Here is a 22479-nt window from a genome sequence, read left to right as displayed (position 1 = left end):
TTGGTCAATACAAATGATTACGATTCATTTTTTTTCATTATTCCTACTACTGATTGGTGAAGCCCAGCAGTTCTGTACATTATTCACACAGAGCTTCCCAGCAGCATTTTAGAACTGGCACCACCTTGCCTCAAGGCGACCCACCCCCGCTCCAACTCCCACGAGCATTTTACGGCGGTGAATTTATTGAGGAAATTAATTCGTAGAGTTCCCTTCGTACTGCCCCTCCCACCCCCCACCCCCCCACCCCCGCCCCGGTGAGGTTAAACCCTTCAGATGAAGGTCTAGAGCACATACTTGAGCACTGCCACCACCGCCCCGCTGGACGGGGAGCGGCCCTTCTAACAACCCGAGGACAAATGAAAAGAAAATACTGCCCAGGAAAAGCCACACGGCACCTGCGCTTGGGAGCATGAGCTGCTGGAGACATCCTTAGGGCCATTTACGCAAGGAAAAGCAGGGCAAATCCATCAGGAAGCCAGAAATGAGTCTTAAAGAGCTCAGGGGAGCGCCAAAGAGAATGACGTCCTATTTTGTACAAGTTGAGTATTTAGCCAAAAATCAGCTGCCTTGTTCAGGGTTTTTTTTGTGTGGTTTGGTTTTTTTCTTCTTCTTTTTGTTTTTTTTTCCTTTACTTATGTCCATTATATATTTGTTGAATTTTAATGGATCAGGTTAATGCTGAACTGCATTCCAATTAAAGGCAATAAAGCTTTTTTTCCTTTGTTAAATTTGTTTTACATAATTACATATTGCCCATGTTTTTGGCAAGTATATTTCTTAGAATTCAAAAGATCTTCCCACTTTAAGGCTAAACTAAGAAATGTTAAAAGCTTCTGTAAACATTTCCTCTTCCTCCCCATAGTTGCACAATTTGAAGTCCAACTGCAATTTTTAAAATGAGGTAATTTTTGTGTACTCATATCTTAAAGAGTCCCTCCTGGGACTAGCTGAGAGGCATGCCAATCTGAACGCGGATCCAATTGTAGTGGGAGAGCTTCCACAGCAGGGTACACACCAGTTCCAGCAGCTGTACTTCAGTTAGTTATCTTCTCAATTTCATCCAAGTCATCAGTATCCAATTTGTTTATCTTTTTGCCTGGAAAAGAGGAGAAATAAGTCAGATTTCGTAACACAGAGCAGAGAAGGGAAAGCTGGTCTGGAGGAGTTCAGGTTTATCCATGAAATGTTCAGCCAGGTTGTACAACAGAAACCCTTTTTCATTTATCAAAGGCCCATCCGGACACTCGAACGTTACCCATCTCTGGCACGTCCCTTTTAAGGACTATCCAGGCAGCCAGCGAACAACCTGCCTCATTTCTGCTCCCATCATCATCCTAAGGGACGTGACACAAAACGCAGCGCACGTGCTCTTCTGTGGTCAGTTTAAGGCTCAACAAATACCTGCTCAGTGTACAACTAGTCTCAATTCTGCCGAAATAACATCTCATTTCAGAGAAAGAAGAAAGTCTAAGAGTACGTACTGAAATGTTCCTGGATTCTGTTGAGAATATTCATGCTGTGCTTGCTGTCCACCATGTTAATAGCTAGTCCTCGCTTCCCAAAGCGACCGGTGCGTCCGATCCGGTGCAGGTAAGTCTCATTATCTGGATTTCCATCTTTATCCACAGGAAGGTCAAAATTGATAACAACAGAGACCTGCTCTACATCGATCCCTGGTAAAAAGAAAGCATCAGGTCACACAACTACAATTAAGCCACTTCCCAGCAGGAACAGCCTCCTCTGGCCTGCCCTGCCGGCAGTCTGGTCACCATCTCCGGGTCTTCCAACAGCAGAATTTCTAACAGCTTTCAGCGAGCTGCTGCCTGCCTGCCTCCGCATTCAGTGAAGAGTTAAAAGCCAGTCTCAAACCCTGAAATGGATCTTTTCCACCAGGTACTTGGAAGTAAAACCTGTCTAGCTGTAACACCAGAGAACCCCACTGAAATGGCCCACGGAAAAGCAGCTGGAGACGCTTTAACCAGCACTTAAGTATTTTGGAAACTCTCTCTTCCTCTCCAAAGCTGTAAAGGCCTCTTGTTTTTTTTCCTCCAAGTACTACGTTGTCTTAACTGTTCCAGGATGTCAAATTGCAACACAAATTCCTACTGGGGTTCGGTACTTTTCAGATTTCTACGTTTCAGCACATGTTTATTTTAAACGTGGAGGGTCAGCGGTACGAGCCAGGCTTGGTGCCAGAAGCACAAAACTCTCACAGGATGGACTTTTCCATCTCAAGCTGCGGGAAGCCTACAAGCCATCCCGTGTTAGCCCACAGGCATCTTTATACGCACAGGTACGGTCAGCAGCTGAGAAGTCCAGAAATTACTTTAAGGACCCTATTTTGCCCAGACTGGCACACTTGAGGACATGAATTCTTTCTGCAAGCTGGCCAGCAGCACGTTAACTTCGGAACTGCTGCTTCTGCCCCTCCCTGGCCCAGCTCTGCCATGCCCTACCTCTGGCACAGACGTTTGTGGTCACCAGCACCTTTTCTTTGCCCTCTCGGAAACGCTCTATCACCGCGGCTCTCTGTTCCACCATCATTTCCCCGCTGAGCAATGCCACCTGATGGCCTTCCTTGGAGAGCTCCGCCGCCAGCCAGCTGGCCGTCTTCCGAGTCTGAAACACAGAGCGAGGCCCGGCTTTGGGAGGAAGAACTGGGAACAAACCTCCCAGGGCGGGGGGTGACTGGAAGCTCCGCAGCTGCTCAGTTTTGAGATCCCAAAAGGAAACAGCTCCCAAGCGCCGTGCCCACCCCCTGCTCCATCACAAACTGCGCTCCCAGCTCTCGTATCAGGAAGAGCAAAGCGAGTATCTGCCACCAGAGGAACCCTTCGTTAAGAAAAGTACGTGTCTTCTTTGTGCCCGGCTCCTCAGCTCTCGCTCTGCGAGGGATGACATACGTAAGCTAAAAACTCAGAAGTAAACAAAACTACTCAGCTTGGAAAACGGAAGGTTTGAGCTGAATGTAGCTGTAAAGTCCAACAGAGGCTCTACGCAGCCTTGAATTAATTCCAATTAGTTGGGTTTTTTTGAGCTCTGGTATTGTTACACCTCGAGACAGCCAGGCTGCTGCAGCAGACTCCAAACACAGGTTTTACCCTGTCTGAGCTAGCTTTACGTGGCTGTTCTGGTGCTGTCAGCACTGGGTTTTTCCTAAGTTATTATGGTGGCTTCCAGAAAAAAAAAAACAGGAAGTCTCAGCGCGATTCCCAGGGAGACCCCAGAGGTATCTCACCAACCACTCGAGGGAAACGGGGTCCCAGGAAAAGCTGTGTATCGGCTGCAGAACTACAAGACTTCCCCCATCCCTCATTCTGCCCTATTTTGATCCCATTTTCTAACCTCAGGGGTTTGGGTTTTTTTCCAGTAGTTGTGTGTTTTGGAAAACTGGGCATTACTCTGATCTTTGCTTCAGAGGACTTCAAGAATAAAAAAACAACCTGGATGGACAAACCCAGAGAAACAAACCAGCTAGTGCTACTGCAGCGCTCAAGATCTCCCTCAAAGAGGGAGCCAGAAAAGCCAAAGAAAAGGGCAATTTGTGTTCTCAGTTTCTTTCTGAAAAGCATGCTTGGCCAGATTTTTAGCAACAGCAGATACCGACGGGGTCGTTGGGATTAACTTCCCCAAAAGGACTCACGTGGCAGAAGATCATGGCCTGGGCAATGGTGATAGCACTGTAGATATTACAGAGAGCCTGGAACTTCTCATCTCGGTTATTGCACAGAACGTAATACTGCTTAATAGTGTCCAGTGTCTCCTCCTCTCGCTTCAGTTTGATAATGTTTGGGTCAGGAACAACTTTTTGAGCAAACTTCCACACAGAATCCTCAAAAGTGGCTGAAAACAGAAGCATCTGGCAGTCCCTGGGGAGCATTCTGCAAGAAAGAGCAAAATGGGCAGGGTTCCCACGCCACGCTGTCGCCCCCCGATATCCTGATGGGAATAATGCTACGGGCAGAGCAGAACAGTAACCTCAGAACCAGTTTATGTCAGTGGCTGGAAAGACTGATGCTAATCTTACCAACACCTGATCGTTCCCTCATGGACCAGTGATATCCAGACTTGCATTCTTAAAAATGAATAAAACCTGCTCCAGGGACAGGCTTTTTATTCTGTAAGAAAATGAAACTGCTTGTCATCCCCCGACACTGTGCCTCTATTAAGCATCTGGATTAGAGCTAAATATATCATTTTAATCTTGTTGTTTCATCAGCGAAGACACCAGGCAAGAACCTAGCCCCGCTGTCCCTGCGTTACGGAACAGCGATCATGGAAAGGAACAAAAACCACCTCGGGCAACGTACGCCGAGTCCTCACCTCTGAATGCGGATGCTCTGGTCCTGATGGCCCTGAGTGGCGATCATCACATCAGCCTCGTCCAAAACGAACACTTTGATTTTCTTGGGATCTATGAATTTCAGTTTGGAACACCAGTCCAGCACGGTGCCGGGCGTGCCGATTACAATCTGCTCGGAGATCTTCTGACCTCTCTCCACTGCCGAGACAGAAAGGAAGGCTTTCCTAAGACAGCTGTGCAGACAGCGAAACGCTCTGCCCCTCTGAGCGAGCCTCTTTCACCACCTGACTGCTCTGTTGTTCATTTACTGCATTGCACCTGCCAATCATTTTCTCATTCAGTCTGTTGGTAGCGTTTCACCTTACTCACGTTTATTGCCTCGGACAGCGTACGCGAGTTTCAGCTCCGGATAAAACCTTCCCATCTGCTCAATCACTTTTCCTGTTTGAAGTGCCAGCTCGTATGTTGGGGAAAGGCACAAACACTGCAGGGACAGAAGGATAACATCTTTGAGATGACCAAAATCCTGAGCAACACCATCACATTTGCTTTTAAAAATCCTTACCGTTGAAGTTTTCCTAAAGATGGACCTTAAGCTGGGTTACAAACTGGCCGGACGGCCGAGCCCAGAGAGGGCTCAGTCCGGCTGGCGGCCGGTCACAAGGGGTGTCCCCCAGAGTGTCCCCCAGGGCCCAGCGGTGGGACCGGTCTTGTTTGACACCTTTAGCGAGGACCTGGACGAGGGCAGCGAGCGCTCCCTCAGCGAGTCTGCAGGTGACACAGAATCGGGTGGGAGTGTTGCTCTGCTGGAGGGCAGGAAGGCTCTGCAGGGGGACCTGGCCAGGCTGGATCGACGGGCCGAGGCCAAGGCCATGAGGTTGAACAAGGGCAAGGGCCGGGTCCTGCCCCTGGGTCACACCAACCCCGCGCAGCGCCACAGGCTGGGGACGAGCGGCTGGAAACTGCCCGGCGGGAAAGGGCCTGGGGCTGCCGGTCGGCAGCCGGCTGGACACGAGCCGGCGGTGTGCCCAGGTGGCCGAGAAGGCCAACGGCATCCTGGCCTGTGTCAGCCATGGTGGGGCCAGCAGGAGCAGGGAGGTGACCGTGCCCCTGGACTGGGCACTGGTGAGGCCGCCCCTCGAAGGCCGGGTGCAGTTTTGGGCCCCTCAGGACAAGACAGACATGGAGGTGCTGGAGCGGGTCCAGAGCAGGGCAACGGAGCTGGTGAAGGGTCTGGAGAACAGGTCTGGTGAGGAGAGGCTGAGGGAACTGGGGGTGTTCAGCCTGGAGAAGAGGAGGCTGAGGGGAGACCTTCTCGCTGTCTGCAGCTGCCTGAAAGGAGGCCGGAGTGAGGTGGGGATTGGTCTCTCCTCCCAAGTAACAAGCGGTAGGATGAGGAAATGGCCTCAAGTTGTGCCAGGGGAGGGTTAGATTGGACATGAGGAAACATTTCTTTACCGAAAGAGTGCTCAAACATTGGAACAGGCTGCCCAGGGAAGTGGTGGAGTCACCATCCCTGGAGGTGTTCAAAGAACGTGTAGATGTGGCACTTGGGGACATGGTTTAGTGAGCACGGTGGGGTTGGGTCAACGGTTGGACTTGATCTCAGAGGGTTGTTCCAACCTAATGATTCTATGCAAGCAGCTGAACAGTTTCTGAAAGCCCATCAGTTCTGCATCCTGAAGCTAGGGGAATGACTTGATGTGATACAGTCACGTAGCCCCTGGCTTTCTGCGTTCAATTCTGCTCCTCAAGCTTGAGAGTGCAGATACTCTGCTAGGGGACATACATGGACACAGTGACAAGGAACCTAAACTGCCTACTGTTAGACTAAGAGAAGAGATAAGAACAGCATTTTTTCAGGAAAGAATTCTAGCCTTGATAACACTGCTCAACTATCTCACAAGGAAATCGGATTTAAAAAGCCCCTTTCTTGGCATTTCTGCTCCATTGTCACAATTATCTTCTCTTCGACACCAAACTCCACTTACGTAACCCCCTTCAGCCTGCAATATTTCTGCAATTTAATTTCTCCCGGAATGAGATCCCCCGATTTAACTCCTCAGAGAGCAATGGCATCCCGAACGATGCAAGGGAGGGACTGACAGGAACGAGCTGCGAGCAAAACCCACGTCTTTTTCATTAAAGGCATTTTGATAGACCCCCAAATCACCAGCCCCTGCTAAACACTTCACAGAAGCAGCATCACAGAGATGGTTCATCAAGCTATGAATTCACCACCAAGAGGTCCCAGCAGAAGCCCAGCTTCTTCACTAGGTGGCACTGCACCACCACAAACCCCCGCCCCAAACCAGTCACGTCCCAGAAACTTTTACCTGTGGATACTTGTTCCCAGGTTCGACGCGACTGAGCATGGCCAGGACAAAGGCAGCCGTCTTGCCGGTACCGGACTGCGACTGTGCGATCAAGTTCTGCGGGCTGCAGGACGGACAGCAGACACGGGCTCAGCCACACGAACCACCCACACAATGCGTTCGTGGGGTGGAACGATAAAACGCAGCGAGTGGCATTTTAATACCTTTTAGATTTACCACTGCTACTGGACTACCAGTCCAGACTGGTGCGTAGCTCGACCAGCTACGCTCCACGGGGCAGCAGCTCATTCCTGCCCTCTCTCTTTCCGCACCTCTTGATTATGGAGATTTGGAAGGAAAACTGCGATTATCTGTCAGTACTTTTCCATATTGCGCATCTCCCCCTAGTGTCTCGGTACTTCATACATTTCAGCTCAGGGGTGCGGAGAGGAAAACCAGCCACACAGGCAATGCAGCAGCTCAACTACTCCCACCCACCCAGGGTTTCTGGAGCTGCATTCCATGGCAGCCTGATGATTTCTCCCCTACACTGCCGAGGAAAATCGGACTGACCTCGGCCGAGCACCGTGGCGCTGCGTGTTCAGCACCAGCCCCAGGAAAAGGACAAATCCAGGGCTGCTGTCACATAGTTTGTGACCACAGAAACACCGTGGCATGGGAACCCTTTCACCACAGGCCGGGCAGCTTCCTCATCACCATCCTCCCCTCCAAAGCTCAGTAATGGTGCACTAAAATCCTTCAAATCCTTCCTGTACGGCAAGGGAGTAGAAAGTATGTGTACGTACGGTTCAGCAAGCATCATGGGCAGGGCATTCTCTTGGATCTTAGAGGGTCTGTTGAAGCCCATGGCATAGACTCCTTGCAGGAGCTGTGGTTTCCTGAAAACAGAGGAGTTTTTATACCGTGACCTATTAAAGTACATTTGGTTTTCAACTGTGTACAAAAAGGTGAGCTGGGCTTCTTGTTCTAAAGCAGCTTTTCAGACAATCCTGGGAATCCCAGAGCAGAGAGCATTAATCCTGTCCTTTAGGCCAATCCCTTTTCCTCAGCCATGCCTAATCTCGGCACCAAAATTATCACTCCTTGAAGACTCAAACACGGGACAGAGCGACCTGCCCACGGGAGGAACGGAATGAAGCGTCACGTCACGAGATCATGGCAGGGACTTCCGCGGGTCGCGATGGACTCGGCAACACACCCCGACAGCTCAGCTCCAGAGCAACCCTGCCTCGGCGCACCAGGCTGGGAAACGACTGATAAGCTTCGTTCACCGCGACCACACCTGGTGACCCGTGGTGACAACCCAGCACTCGAACCGAAGTGTGCAGTGACACTGCCAGCCATCAACTCATCGACTGCCGCTCCTCAAGGGAGCTCTCTAATCTCAGCACGCACTTGTGTAGACAAGGAGATCCAAGAACAACCTCCAATTCAGGTTACGGTGCGAGAGAACCCTTCACCGACGCCCTCCAAGGGCTCACTGGAGTGCTGTCAGCGGTGCTCAGAAGTAAGGGCTTTCCTTTCCACGCAGGTTACAGGTCTCCTGCCCACCACTTCCCCGCTATTAAGAACTTCCTACTCAGCACAACATGCTTTTAAAAAATGATTACTTTCAGACGACGGCTGGAACAAAAGCTCTTTGAAAACATAACCTTGCGCGGCTCAGAAGCAAGGACGGCCAAAGCCCGACTGCAACAGTTGCCAAGGATACACTAAGTCATAACAAAATGAAGACTCAATTAGTCTGGCTGCCCCCCTCATTAACTCACTGGGACTGTTTGGCTTTTGAAAGATGGGAAGGAGCCTAACAGGCACTACAGGACCTCAGTTTATTTTTGTAGATGTTCAACCACCACCAACAACAAAGCGAAATGACACCCTGACGTTTCATGGTGAGAAGTCTCACTGGCTCCGATTTCCCTGTGGAGCTTGCCAAAGAGCAACAAACCCGAGATCATCAATACAACGAACAACGAGCCCAACAGGGCTGCCTCTTCAGCGCATTAAAAACCAGACAGACCTACTGTGCCTTAAACACAGCATTCGTTGCCTGAAAGCTCCACCGGTAAAGGTGTTCAACAGGAAGGGTCAGAAAATAGTAACGCCACCAGTCTCTCCAGTACATAAACCCAGTGTCGCTGGCAGAGAACAGATAAGCTTTTCCTGTTGTGCTTGTCACTGCTGCTGCTGGACCTTCACAAACTGCCGTCACAGAGCAGGAGCAGAAGACAGTTGTGTCCATTACTTCTGCCACTAAAACAGATCTTGTGTTTTCCAAAACGCTGGCGTGCCGCTGGAACACCTGCTCCGAGCCTCCCCGCCTCGGCTGGACAAGTAGTGGGGAAATAACGATGCCCCCGACACAGAGAAGGTCTCACTTCGCAATTCACACCACCCCGGCCGTGAAGGACAGCCCTCCCTCCCTGTTCACCGCCCGCGAGCTCCGCTGGGCATCTGAAGACCCAAACCCCGACACTACAACTCAGAGTAGTGTTGCCAGAGCTGATGACAGAAAGCAGCGCCTGCTCTACACAGGCCAGGAATTCAAATGAGGTCATTTCAGATGGAAGCCTTTACAAGGCACTAAGATAAAATAATTCTCCTTGCATTTAAATAATACAATCAAGGATATGCTAATTTATCAATGCCGAATTTGCAGTAGCTTGAAACAGAAACCCCTGCGCTTTGAAGCGCTATCTCCTACGCAGCCAGGGAATCTATCAGGACACGAGGGGAGGCGGCTCCAACTATCTGGTCGGCTCCAACCTCACATCTGCTCCCGCAGTCTCCCCAAAAGTGAGTCAACCCTGCTCTCCCCGAGTTGAAGAACGAGGCGTCCTACCACTCAGTGGGCCAAACAATACGCTGAAAAATACAGTCCTAAGGCAGCCTGCTTAAAATTTCGGTTTTCCCAGCTCGGCACAGAGAAGTCTCTGGTTCATCCCAGCATTGCCCTCCCAGCAGCTCTGAACCAACAGGCACTTACAGTCGCAGCTCCTCAAAAGACTTCACGGAGTAGAGAGGCGACGTGGGATCCCTCTGCAGCACCTCCACTTGATTTGTCGTGTCAACCAAGTTACTGCGAATCAGCTTGTTCAACAAGGACTGGGTGGCTCTGTCCTCTGTTGAAAAAGGAGGTAGAAAAGAAAAAATAAATCCCAGGCTGTTTCAGGTGTCACTCCCGCTGAAATGCTGCATCACTGAGCCCGCTGGAAGGGACAAGACACATCCAAATACTGAAATTGTCCATTACAGAGCCCAGGCTTCCTGAAGGAGACTTCCATCAAGCTATCCCAGAGATTCACATTTCACATCCAGGAAGACAAGCCTAAGTGAGCGCTGCTTTAAGGGGGACTGTAACGGCTCTGCGGGGCAAGGTTTTGGTAGCAGGGGGGTTACAGGGGTGGCTTCTGTACGAAGCTGCTAGAAGTTTCCCTGTGTCAGATACACCCAATGCCAGCCGGCTTTAAGAGGGACCCGCCGCTGGCCAAGGCCGAGCCCATCAGCGACGGTGGTTTTGCCTCTGGGAGAACGTGTTTAAGAGAGGGAACAAAGTGCTTGTGCAGCAGGAATTGCAGTGAGAGAGAGGAGCGAGAATATGGGAGAGAAACATCCCGCAGACACCCAGGTCAGGGCAGAAGGAGGGGCAGGAGATGCTCCAGGCGCCGGAGCAGCGATTCCCCTGCGGCCTGTGGCGAAGACCACGGTGAGGCAGGCTGTGCCCCTGCAGCCCGTGGGCGGGGGAGCAGATGACTGCCTGCACCCCGGGGAGGGCCCCCACGTCGGAGTAGGTGGGTGCCTGAAGGAAGCTGTGACCCTGTGGGAAGCCTGCACCGGAGCAGGCTCCTGGCAGGACCTGTGGCCCGGGGAGAGAGAGCAGCCCCCGCTGGAGCAGGTTTGCTGCTGGTGACCCCGTGAGGGGGCTCATGCTGGAGCAGTCGGTTCCTGAAGGACGGCACCCCATGGAGGAGACCCACGCTGGAGCAGTTCATGAAGGACTGAACTCATGGGAAGACTCACGCTGGAGAAGTCATGGAGGACTTTCTCCCGTGAGGGGGACCTCAAACTGGAGCAGGGGAAGCGTGTGAGGAGCCCTCCCCCTGAGGAGGAAGGAGCAGCAGGAACAACAGTGATGAACTGACCCCAACCCCCATTCCCTGTTCCCCACCTGCGCCGCTGGGGGGGAGGAGGGAGAGAAATCGGGATCAAAGTTAAGCCCGGGAAAGGAGGGAGGGGTGGGGGAAGGTGTTTTAAGATTCGGTTTTATTTCTCATTACTCCTCTCTGAGTTAATTGGCAATAAATCACATTTCCTTTCAGTTGAGTCTGGTTTGCCCGTGACGGTAAATGCTGAGTGATCTCCCTGTCCTTACCTCAACCCCACAAGCCTGTTGTTATTTTTTTTCCTCTCCCCTGCCCAGTTGAGGAGGGGGAGTGACAGAGCGGCTTTGGTGGGCACCTGGCATTTTGGCCAGGGTCAACCCACCACAGGGACCTTAACAGAGACAGAACTCTGAGATATTCTAACTGTAAACAGGGTTAAAAGCCTCTTAAAGCCTCACTGCGATCCAACACGTGGGCAGACACCTTTTAGGTGGGTTTTTCTTTCTTTTTAAGGAAAGTTTGAGGACAAATGGTACTTTGAAAGACTCCAGGGCAGGGCTGAGGACAAGCAAGATCAAAACAGAAGGTGAAACTGCTGCACTTTGGGATTTTGCTAATAAATGTGTTTTCTAAAGCCACCTTCTGAAAGATTTAGAGCCGTTACCCCCGTCTGAACAGCCATTTCATAAACACAACATGTTGGTTGCTACAGCAATTCCAGCTCCGGGTTATCCACCTCTCCTGTATCCAGTCCTGCCTTTGAGGATACTGCTGCCCCCTTATTTCTCTCCACTCTAATCCAGGAGTCTCCCAAGTTATTACAGGATCCAATGGCTTTAAAAGTATTATGGAGGAAGGACATGTCTTACAGTTAAGTCCTTGGGGCAGGATACAAGATCATCCACCCTGAGACACAAGGCAGACTTCCTCTAAGCATCTACAAAATTAATTTCTTTTCAACACTCCTTGCCCAAGCTTTTCTCAAGGAGGCACTTACCCTTCTCCTCATCCTCCGTCTTCTCTACGTTGTCATCTGCCTTGACAACAGCACCTAAATAAAACAGACGGGTTTGGGGCAGGTGTGAGGTCAGGCAGCCCACACCCGCAGAGTCTGAGGTTTTGAATATTGGGGGAAAAAGCTACCAAACAGCCCATTTTCCCGACAACAGCCCTGCTCTGTCAGCGCATGGAAGAAACCCAAGTTACAGCTTGCTCTGTACGGCCAAGCTGAAGTTCACCAACCCCACGGACAGATTTTGCCCGCACAGCTCCTTCAACACCACAAAACACGATCTGTAAGAGCCAGCCTAGCGGAACAAGGGCACGAGCCAGACATTTAGTCTATGCTGCTGTTTAATCTCAGCTTTATGTTTCCCCTTTCTGGAATTTCTTGACTAACTGGGAATTTACTTTGGCAGCAACGCTCAAAACCCAGCAGAAAAACATTACGCCCTTCCTGAGACCATTTGAGCGGCTGTAACTACTCACCCTTGGCATCTGGTCTGGTTTTCTCCTCCTTCAGGTGTAAACTGCTCAACTACAAGCGAGGGAAAACACAACATCAGAGTTGTCCAAAGGCTGCCATACCTACGATTTACTACTGGCCAGGAAAACCCAAGCTTTCACCAAGGCTTCCAGGTTTACACCTGCTAAAACTGTTGTACAGCGAAACGCACGCTCAACGGCACATGAGACGAAGTCAGCGAGATGAACGCGATTGCAAGAGTTTCAAGGCAAATACCACTTTTTCTCAGCTGTGATGACAACAAGGAGAAGGGGTTTGTGGGGAGAAATGGGAGAAAATTTCCATTCCAGGATGGAAACTCGAGCCAAGGGCCGTCCTGGCTGACACAAGCCGTCCCAGGACGAGTCCCTCTCGCCCAGGGTTTGTTTTACCACCAGAAACGTGACAGGCAGAGGGGCCCTGAAGGTCTTTCCACACATCCAGCGGCCGAGTTAATGCTCTCCATGCTAAAGTGCAGCGTTTGAGCAGCTCAGAAAAATACAAGAAACCCAACGCCTCAAACAAATTTAGATCTTGTCATAAAAAAATGAGGGAAAAAGGGATTTTTTTTTGGCCTCTGGAAGACAGACAGCAGGCTCGGTGACCTCCTCTGAAGTGGTGCTGCTGACAGGGCTGCCTGGGTGTAGGGTGAGGTGAAAGAACAGGGGCCTCCTTGCCCTTTTGATACTCAAAAAATGAAAAGGGGGGGGAATAAAATAAAAGAATAAACGGGTTTTTTTTGCTCCTAAAGGAAGACCTCGGGCCCAGGGACGTCCCGAGGCGGTGCTGCGGGCAGGGTCCCGCCGCGAAGGGGAAGGACATAGGCCTCCCTGCCCCTTGGATGCGCCAGAAAAAAAAAAAAAAAAAAAAAAAAGAAAAAGAAAATGGGGAGAAAAGAGGTTTCCTGCGCTGGAGGTTTTCTGTGAGGAGGCGGCGGCGCAAGCCCGGGCCTCAGGGCCGGGCCGCTGCCAGGGACACCCCCCCGCCCCCCGGCCGCCCCCCGCTCCCCACTCACCGACTCGGCCGCCGCCTCCTGCTCGTCCACGGCCAGGGCCCAGGAGTCGGTGGCCATGGCCGGGCCGGGGGGCGCTGGCGCCGGGCTGGCCGTGAGCAGCCGCAATGGCGCCGGCCGCGGGAAGGGCGCATGCGCCGCCCTCCCTCAGCGCGCCGCTCCCCCGCCCGCCCCGCCCCGCCCCGCCCCGCTCCGGCCCGGCCCGGCGGCAACCGCGGCCGCGGCGGCGGCGTTCCGGGAGCGGCGCGTTCCGCCCGCTGCGCTCCCCGGCTCCTCTCCCGCGGGGTGGGGGTTTGGGAATAATAAAGGGGGGGACAGAAAGGGCTGGGGGCTGCTGTTGCACCCCGGGCTGTGCTGGGGGTTGGGTCAGGCCTTGATGTGGGACCTGGCCCCCTGTACGGTGTGGGGCTGGGGGTCAAGCGCTGCCTCACTGCCTGGTGTGGGGCTGGGGGTCAGGCTGTGCCTTGCATGATGTGGGGCTTGGTCCCCTGTACGGTGTGGGGCTGGGGGTCAGGCTGTGCCTTGCATGATGTGGGGCTTGGTCCCCTGTACGGTGTGGGGCTGGGGGTCAGGCTGTGCCTTGCATGATGTGGGGCTTGGTCCCCTGTACGGTGTGGGGCTGGGGGTCAGGCTGTGCCTTGCATGATGTGGGGCTGGCTCCCTCTATGGTGTGGGGCTGGGGTCAGGCCCTGCCTTATGCCGTGGTGTGGGGCCTGGCCCCTTGTATGGTGTGGGGCTTGGGGTCAGGCTGTGCCCCACATGATGTGGGCCTGGCCTCCTGGCGTGGGACTGGGGCTTGGTCCCCTGTACGGTGTGGGCCTGGGGGTCAGGCTGTGTCTTGAATGATGTGGGGCTTGGCCCCCTGTGCAGTGTGGGGCTGGGGGTCAGGCTGTGCCTCACATGATGTGGGCCTGGCCTCCTGGTGTGGAGCTGGGGCTTGGTCCCCTGTACGGTGTGGGGCTGGGGGTCAGGCTGTGCCTTGCATGGTGTGGGGCCTGGCCCCCTGTACGGTGTGGGGCTGGGGTCAGGCCCTGCCTCGCTGCGTGGTGTGGATCCCAGCCCCCTGCGTGGTGTGGGAGCGGGGCTTGGGTTTCCTGTGTAATGGAGTCCCTTTGGGAGCTGAGGCTGGGGGGGAATCACGCGGAGGCTGTGACATTTGCGAGGGAACCGCAGCTCTTTCTCTGGAATAGAGATGCAGGTGAAAAGCACGGTTGTAGAATGAGTCACGGAGGTGTAGAAGTGGCAGAAACACGGCAAAGTCGTTTGTGTCCTGTCTCTCTGGAGGACAGGAGCTGGCTTAGACCCGATATCAAACCTGTTCTTTAAAGCTTCTGGAACAAAGGTGAGAAAAAGGGAAAGGAGAAGGGAAAGAAGTGTGGGAAGAGCCTGCGGGATTTCCTCACTGGGCTACTGCTCCCTGCGCGCTGTCGGTGCTTCCTTGAACCTTGTGTGGAAGGAGCAGCCCCTGAGGAGGGTCTTCATTTGTGTTTTTATTATATGCAGCAGGATGAGTAAAACAGCCAAGCCTGTAGGCATCAGCCAGAAGTTCCCAAGACGATGGTTACTTCCTTGTAACAATGTTCACCCTCCCTTTTAATGAAGACACAGAGCCACTTCGTTTGTTCCCTGAAACTTTCCATCTGAGCTGTTATTTGTCCACGCACAGGAATCTTGTCCGTGCCTCATGCAATTTTGTTGATATTGGTGCATTAACCCAGGTAGGACGAGGCCCTTTGCTGTTGCTCTTCAAACGCCCCTCCGTGATTTTATTTTCCTTCCAAGTAAAATAAAACCCGTGATTATTGAGTATTGTCACCTGATGCTTCCCCCACCGCCCGCCCCCCCCCCCCCCCCCCCCCCCCCCCCGTCCATCTAATTCAGTTTCTTCTTTGGAGACAAGCACCCCACGTCCCTCTGCACGTCGGGATCCCCCCCCCCCCCCCCCGCCACACACGTGAACTTTGGGGTCTGGCAGTTTTTATTTGTAGAGGTGACATCATGGCTTTTTTCCATGGCAACTCGTCGCAGCGCCCGGGAGGATGCTGAACACAGGAGCCTGAACGCGAGGAGATTTTCAATGGGAACAGCGCAGGCAGCTGAAAGCAAGTCTGAGACATTAATTAATTAATTAGGGTAAAAATAAAAAGGAATGTGGGAAAGACAGGAGTCCCAGAGGTCGATGGGCGCTTTAGCTGCAGAGAGATGCTCGTGCTTCCCAGTGTGAGGTTTTCTTGCAGAGACACACACCTCCAACAAAGGGATGTAACTGGGATTAGCCCCATTTTAGAGATGGGAAAATCGAGGCGTAGGAAACCAGGAGATTGCCCGTGGTTAGGCAGCATTAGCAGGAGGCAGATCTTTCCAAGCCCTCCTTTCTAATCCTCTGCCTTCGCTGCAGTGACTGCTTGGCATGTCTGAGGCTCCGGGGACTGTCAGTGAGGTGTGACCGAGCTGTCGGTCGTGGGTGTTTCTGGGTTGCGCCTTCTGCACGTGAAGAAAGACTTTTCTCCATCAGCCTGTGGGGCAGGGGGGTTCCCAGCGTGTGTGTTCAGCTGCCCGTACGGGGTCTTTGATTTTGCTGAGGACTGTACTGTCAAATAATGAAATGTTTATTCTTTTAAACATGAAATAAATATTCAAATTAATTTAGCTTTAAATCAATGCTTCATTCCCCTCATCAGCATCCTAGAACTAGAGATCTCGGGAGGGCAGATGTTGCACTGTGGAATTTCTTTGGAGTTGACTGTGGTCCTTACCCACCACACGGGTGCGAGGCTCCTTGTCCGTACACGTACCTGCACAGAGGAGGCAGCAGTCCCTGCTCAGCCCTGTCTCATCCCTGGTGATCATTGCCATCTACCAACAGGCTGAGGTGTTGGGTTTTTCCCCAGACCATTCCAGGATGAGGAAAATTGCATTTCCATACAGAGCAGCGCACGGAGATAACAAGAGGTGCTCATTGCTCTCCATCTACCAGGAGATTTGCTTTGTTTTTTTTTTTTTTCCCTGTTCCTTGTTTTTTTCGTGCCCAAACCTCCCAGCCCGTTGCCGCAGGTGGTGTTCAGAGCCTGCGATCGTGAGCGCGCTGTGCTGGCGTACCCGGGCGACGTTGGAGCGTGAGTGAGCTGGATAACGAGCGGGCCAGAAGCCAGAAAGGCCTGCCCTGTGCTTGGCCGCTGGAAGCCCTCAAACTGGTCCCATAACTCACCTGGGCTGGTCCCAGGCATGAAACAGGACTGGAAATACTTCTCTGCGGTGCCTTGATGTTCAGAGATGCTGCCTACCACCGGTTATTGTCTGACTGTGGGTGGGTAAGACAGAAGCTAAGAGATGGGACCTCCAGTGAGCTTAAATTTTATTTTTAGCTTGTCCTTTCTCAAATTTTGTCTCATTTACGCCCCTGCTGCAGCCCATCTGATTTCCCAGCTGCTGCTCCCTGAGTGGAGGCGGCCCTTATCGACAGTGGGCTCTCCTAGGCATGGCCACCCTGAAGGAGATGAGGAGGCACAAAGGCCAGTCAAAGGCCCCCGTGAGCTGCTTTGGCACGTGGCAGCGCTTTTGACCATCGTGTTGATGCCGACGGCGATGCAGCCTCACCTTCGGCGCTAAATATTAGTTCCCCTTAAAACAGCTCTTTCTGTTTTCTCAAGGTCTCACATCTGCTTCAGCCTCCATGCCGGATCCTGTTCTTCTAAATAAATATGCCGCAGCTACCAGACTTGTTGGTATGAATCCCAGGATTTCTCCTGACATCTGTTATTTTCTTAATAGAAGCCAAAAGCCATGGTAAGCAAACATCTTAACAGGCGCTGGAAACCTGGGATGTGGCTTCTCCGTGGCTGACTTATTTGTCTAGCAAGAACCATAAATTCTCAAGCGTCAGGGCTTAAGTCAGCCTCTGGGAGTTGGGCTTAGGGAAAAAGCTCTTGACTAGGCATTTAGTTGCAGAGTTTCTTGCCGTTTCCCCTAAAGCACATCCTTCTCATTGAAGATGAGGTGGTTCGTTAGGGACACCATACTTCTGGTCACCCCGGGCTTCCTACAACGTGGATGTACACTTAGAAATGAGGGGAGGAGAGAAAATGCTCCTGGTTCCCCTGAATGCCGATGGAAAGGGAGACGTGGGGGTTTATAGGCAAGAGATGTTTTAGCACAGAGCCCGATGGGTGACTTTAGGGGCTCAGTCTGCCGGTGCTGGTGGGTTTACTGCCAGGGACAGGTCTGCAGTGGGACACAAACCAAACAGATTTGCAGGCAGATCCGTGTCTCTGCGTAGGACGAGGTGGGGGGAAAACCCCCTGTCCTCCTCCAGATCACCTCAGTGTCAGAGAGCTTTCTCTCTTGAGGGAGTCAGTGATACTTTCAGTGCTGGTGAGCCATCTCTCAGCAGCAGCGCCGTTATCACCGAATTTAGGTAGCAGCAAGGAGGAGCTTTACCCATTTGTGTGCTTGGAGTCAGGCTCAGTGCCCAGCTCTGCTTTGGGACAGTGCCCGAGCTGGTGGCCTTCCTGCTGCCTCAGTTTCCCCTTTCATCTACAGGTCGTTTTTCCTGCGTTCAAGCGTGAGCTGCTCAGGGCTGGGAGCGCATCCTGCACAAGCACATCCCGCTGTAACGGCATCGCTCCCCTTTCTCATGGGGAGGGTCCCCTTAGACCTCCTGTATGCCCCCGGCTGCTCGGTGATGGGCTTTGGGATGTGCCTGGGGAGGAAAGGGTGGATGAGCAGCGAAGACAACAGCAAGGGGGGAAAGAGGGGAGATCTGGCCTAGGGCTGGAGAAGACCTGCTTTTGGGGGGCTTTAGGATGCTTTCCTTTTTTTAAAAAAAAAGAGCGAGGGGAGGACAGAAGTGAAAGGCGATGGGTGACAGGGGGGCTCTTTCCCTCCCAGCAGCTGCTGCAGAAAATCTCGCCCTGGGGAGGCAAGTGGCGGTGATCGGTAGGAGGAATTCGGACGCCGGCTTGCATCCCCCTTTCTCTGCCACCTTGCCCATCTCAAGGGCACCTCCTCTGCCCAGGTGGGCTTCACCCCTTCCCCTGCGGCCCCCCGGGAGCAGGAGGGGAGCGAGGGGAGGAGGCGCTGAGAAGCCAGCGGTGTGTGTACAGGGTGATTGTCATGGTTACCTCCCTGACAAAACAAATGGCTCCACTTAATGATGGTCACCCAAACAGCTCTGGAAAGTGTGCGCTCATCAGCTGGCTGGCAGCGGGAAGCCGGGCGCTCGCTCCCGAAAGCGAGAAATCCTGCCTGGCTCCTGGGCAGAGCTTCGCCACAGGGGCACATGTTGCTGCAGCCGGCTAGGTAAGCCCCCTTCCCCATCCCGGACCCCCATGGACCACCCCGCAGCGCTGGCAGCCCCAGCGTCGCTGCCCGCTGGAGAGGGCCCAGGGGAGGGTCCGGGGGGTGCGAATGCCACAGGTTGGTGAGGTGGCTGCTGTGCAGCGCTCCCCCCACCCCAAGCCCTGGCGCTTGCTCTCTCTCCCTCTCTCCCTCCCTTTTTTTTTTTCCTCTCTCCTTATCTCCGTCTCTCTGTGTCTTTCAGAGACAAAAGCAGTCTGAAGCCGTGCCTGCCGCCTTCGGGATTTCTTCTGCCCTTCCTGCCCCCCGAGCCCAGCTGCGGGCAGTTGCAGGGGCTGGCAGGAGTGGGTGAAGTTGCTCCAATCCCCCCATCCCCTTCCTCCTCCTCCTCCTCTTCCTCCTCCTCTCTCTTCTTCCAGGAAAGGTAAGAAAAGCAGTGGCTACTCTCCAGTTGCTCCTGCACCTTTTTAGCAGGCTGGGCTGTGTGTGTTCTGCAGGGGTGGGTGTGCGTGTGCGTGTGTGTGTGTGTGCGGGCTGTTACTTCCCAAGGCTGTGCACAATCTCAGCACAAAGCCGCTCTGTGAAGAGATCCCTGTCATAATATTTCTGCAGGCACAAGCCCACACTTTGCAAGCTGCTGCTTCCCTGCCTTGCCTTTTCCCAGCTGGATGGTGAGCCCCTGAGCATCCCTCCCCTCCCCAAAATCGTACAGACATTAATAGTGACTGTCTTCGTCTCCCTACTTGCAGGGGACAGGGAAAGCAAAGGAGGCTGGATGGGGAGAAGATGATGCTGGGGGTGATGGGCTTTTGCTCTCCTGAGCAACCAGGTGGGATATACCAGCTGTGGACACACGGGTGGGTTTGGGGGAAGGGAGGACTGACCTTGGCAGGGTGAGGGGGGGATGGACTGATCCCCCTGGTAAGGGTCAAAGCACCAAGGACCTGGCTTGTATTTGCCTTGCTTGGCTGGGGTAGGGCAGGACAGGGCTGGAGGGTGAAGGGCTGTGCTGCTTCTGGAAGCCTTGTGTGTCTCCTTGGCTCCGGATGCGTCCTGTGCACAGGACTGGCTTCCTGGCAGGTTTAGCTGAGCCAAAGGATGTCTGGGCTAAAAGCTCCCTCTCTGGCTCACCCCAGGGATCCTCCATGCACTGGTGCAGCTGCGAGCCCGGCGTGGCAGGGGTTAACTAAACCCGTATCAGAAATGCTGTCTGCACAGGGATGTGATTGACGGCTCTAGAAACAGGGCTTGGGATATGAATCATGGTCCTTGAGACCCAGCTCTGGGGCAAGACTGATGGCCCAAGAGACCTGCCAGGGCTATGATTGACAGCCCCTGAAATCTGGCTCTGCTGGGGCTGTCAATCACCTCTCAACCTGGTGCTGCATCACCCCGGGAAGGGGGAGCCCAGTTGCTTTCACTGGGTGCCCCTCTCAGCAGGGTACTCCTCCAGTCTACCCCCAGGCTCCATATCTGTGGCCTCGGGGTGCCCCTTGGGGCAGCACCCCTCCAGCTCCCAAAGGGATGTGTGCCTCTGGCCAGAAATCTTTGTCACCGCTGTGGCAGCGGGGTACTACATTGTCACCCGTCAGCGGACCTGGCTCTGGGGTGAAGTGCAGCGGCTGTTTCACTGGTTTTCCCAGTAGGTGAGATACCCCGTGCCTGAAATTTGAGGCGAGGGGAGGCTGGATAGGGGAGAATGGCCCCCACAGCTTTTTGTGAGAGGTTCCCACAGGTCTGCCATGGTGGATCTGTGTCTCTTCCAGGAGGTGCTGCCATCAACCAGTAAATCTTCCCCTCCCTGCCCTGTGCAGGGTCTCGGACAGGAGAGTGCTGTGTGCGCCTTTTCAGACACTGTTTGCTCCTGTGGCTTCCCAGAAATGTTTTGGGGTGTTGATCCCAGTCCCCTGGCAAGGTTTGAGCCTCATGCTTTTGGGGAGAGCAGCTGGAGGGGTCCTGCATGACCTGTGGCAGATCTGGGTCAGGTAGGCAAAGTCAGGGGTCCCCCAGCAGCGTGGGCATGGCTGCTCCCCGAGCCGTGCTGCCCCTCGGAGAAATACTGAAACGTGGCTCTACTTGAGAGCCTCCAAAGTTTGGGAAGCACAGGGCTTCTCCTGTCTTGGTTTTGCAAACAGGTGGGGGTTTGCTTCCCCGTGGTGGTGGCCCAGCAGCTCCCAGAGATGCTAACAAAGGGTTGTGGTGCAAACAGACACCCCGCCACCAGCCAGGGAGGTCCATCCAGGGCTGTACATCTCTGCAAGGCACGCTGGCTGTAATCGTCCCGAAAGCCACTGGATGTCAGTGTTGATTGATACAGATGAAGCGGAAGGAATATTTTACTCAGCTGCGGAAAAACAGTGTGGATTTGACCCAGGTCTGGCTCAGACCTGGAGGTGAGATCTCAAAGGGAACCCATTTGGGGCTGGTAAGAGATTACAGCAGCGATTCAGCAGCCCAAAAATGTGTCTGTCGCAATTTGTGGCACCAGGGCTGGACTTCACATGGCTGTGTTCGTGTCTTGGGGGGCCAAAAGCAGCTGGGGATGCCTCTGGACATCTGTCCTTCAGACATCAGGGCCAGCTGGGGATGTGCCGCAGCCAGCGTGCGGTTTTATCCCAGCTGCCAAGCGCTGGTTTGGGTCTTACTGGTCTTACAGCCTATCCTGTTGGCTGTAGGTGCCAGGGACCCCGTGGTGGTGGCACTGCTGGGACCCCAACCTGCTTCTGGGAGTTGGGCCCTGTGTGGAAGCCAGGCTGCGTGCTCACAGTTTGCTCTGTTCTTCTATTCAGTGCATAAAAATACACCTTAGAAGAGCATTACTCTGCCTCTGTCTTCACTACACATGCTCAAAAGCCAGATTTTTGAAAGGCACGTCCGTGCTTAGAGATGCAGACAGGCACCCAGGCGGCTCTGAGCAGCTCTCCAGGCATCGCACCCCCTTTTCAGGCACATAAACCCCCTTTGCAACCCAATCCTTTAAAATCCAGCCCCAAGCCTCACCCGTGTGTTTGTTGGGGCAGGTGCCTGCAGCCGGGTGGAGCGGCTGGTGCAAGCTCTGGGCGAGCCTGCACGTCGCAGTGCCGCCTGCGCTCCGAATCGAAGCCCTGCGCACTCTGCGCGTCACGGGGACCGTCTGCAGACGTCAGTGCAGCCTCCGTGCCCTCTCCGTAAATCCTGCACAGAAATGGGCTGGGGGTATAGCCTGGAGTGGGGTGAGCACGTTGCCAGCGCCTCTGCTTCCTCCGTGGCCGTGAAAAGGAGCAGATTGTCAAGGAAAAAGGGTTTATAAAGCCAGAAAAATTGAAAAAAGGTGGTAGCATCCCGGTGTGGTGGGTCCCGAGTGTGACTGGCCAAGGGATGACTTCTGTCCCCAGCCCTGAGCTGCTCCCCCGCTGATGGGATGGTGGGCGTGGGGTATTTTCGGTGGTGCAGCAAGCTGGCAGAAGGTACCTGCCCGTGGTTTCCCCTTCTCCTCCCGGGGTGCCAAACGCAGCGTGAGGCCGTGGGTCGGGATGGCCCCGTGCCTGCTGTGCGCAGGAGGCAGGGCACGTTTGGTGGCCGTGAGGGGACACGCTGAGGACTCGGGAGGGGGGAAGCAGGGATTCCATGTGCAGCAGCGATGCTGGTGGTCATTTTGGGGATGTGGGGTCCTGCCAGCTCCCGTCCTGAGGGTCCAGCCCCGTGACTGGCTGCAGGTCCTGGAGCAGCAAAGGCAGGAGGGGGAGCAGCCAGGGGGACCGGTGGTGGGCTCCGGGGGGGGGCACAGGAGAGAGATGCCAGCCTCCCCGCTCTCCCCTTTCCACGCTGCTGTCACTTGATGGCGTTGGCAACACAATCTGTGCGGAGCAGCCCCTGAGCTGTGCTGGCAGCAACCCACTGCCTCCCAGCCCCATCCAAAGGGTCTTTGTGGGGGAAGCAGCCGG

At 53.9% G+C, this 22479-nt stretch overlaps 1 protein-coding gene across 2 annotated transcripts; it reads right to left on the bottom strand.

The window, feature by feature from the left end:
• Positions 1-260: 260 nt before the first annotated feature.
• Positions 261-13321, bottom strand: LOC104341147 (ATP-dependent RNA helicase DDX19B). 2 transcript variants are annotated; one of them, XM_086476288.1, is made up of 12 exons: positions 13265-13321; positions 12234-12282; positions 11743-11796; positions 9629-9764; positions 7428-7520; positions 6643-6745; positions 4676-4790; positions 4327-4504; positions 3647-3884; positions 2460-2622; positions 1485-1676; positions 261-1099 (listed from the first exon to the last, which is right to left on the bottom strand). In XM_086476288.1, exons 1-12 carry the CDS (start codon positions 13319-13321, stop codon positions 1038-1040), a joined length of 1440 nt encoding a protein of 479 aa, XP_086332414.1. In that variant the 3' UTR covers positions 261-1037. The 2 variants fall into 2 exon arrangements, with proteins under 2 accessions (XP_086332414.1, XP_086332415.1); XM_086476289.1 differs by lacking the exon at positions 7428-7520.
• Between the last annotated feature and the right edge of the window lie 9158 nt (positions 13322-22479).

Source organism: Leptosomus discolor, chromosome 20, assembly GCF_034619465.1.
Source record: "Leptosomus discolor isolate bLepDis1 chromosome 20, bLepDis1.hap2, whole genome shotgun sequence".
NCBI lineage: Eukaryota > Metazoa > Chordata > Aves > Leptosomiformes > Leptosomidae > Leptosomus > Leptosomus discolor.
This window is presented reverse-complemented; position numbering and strand designations above follow the sequence as displayed.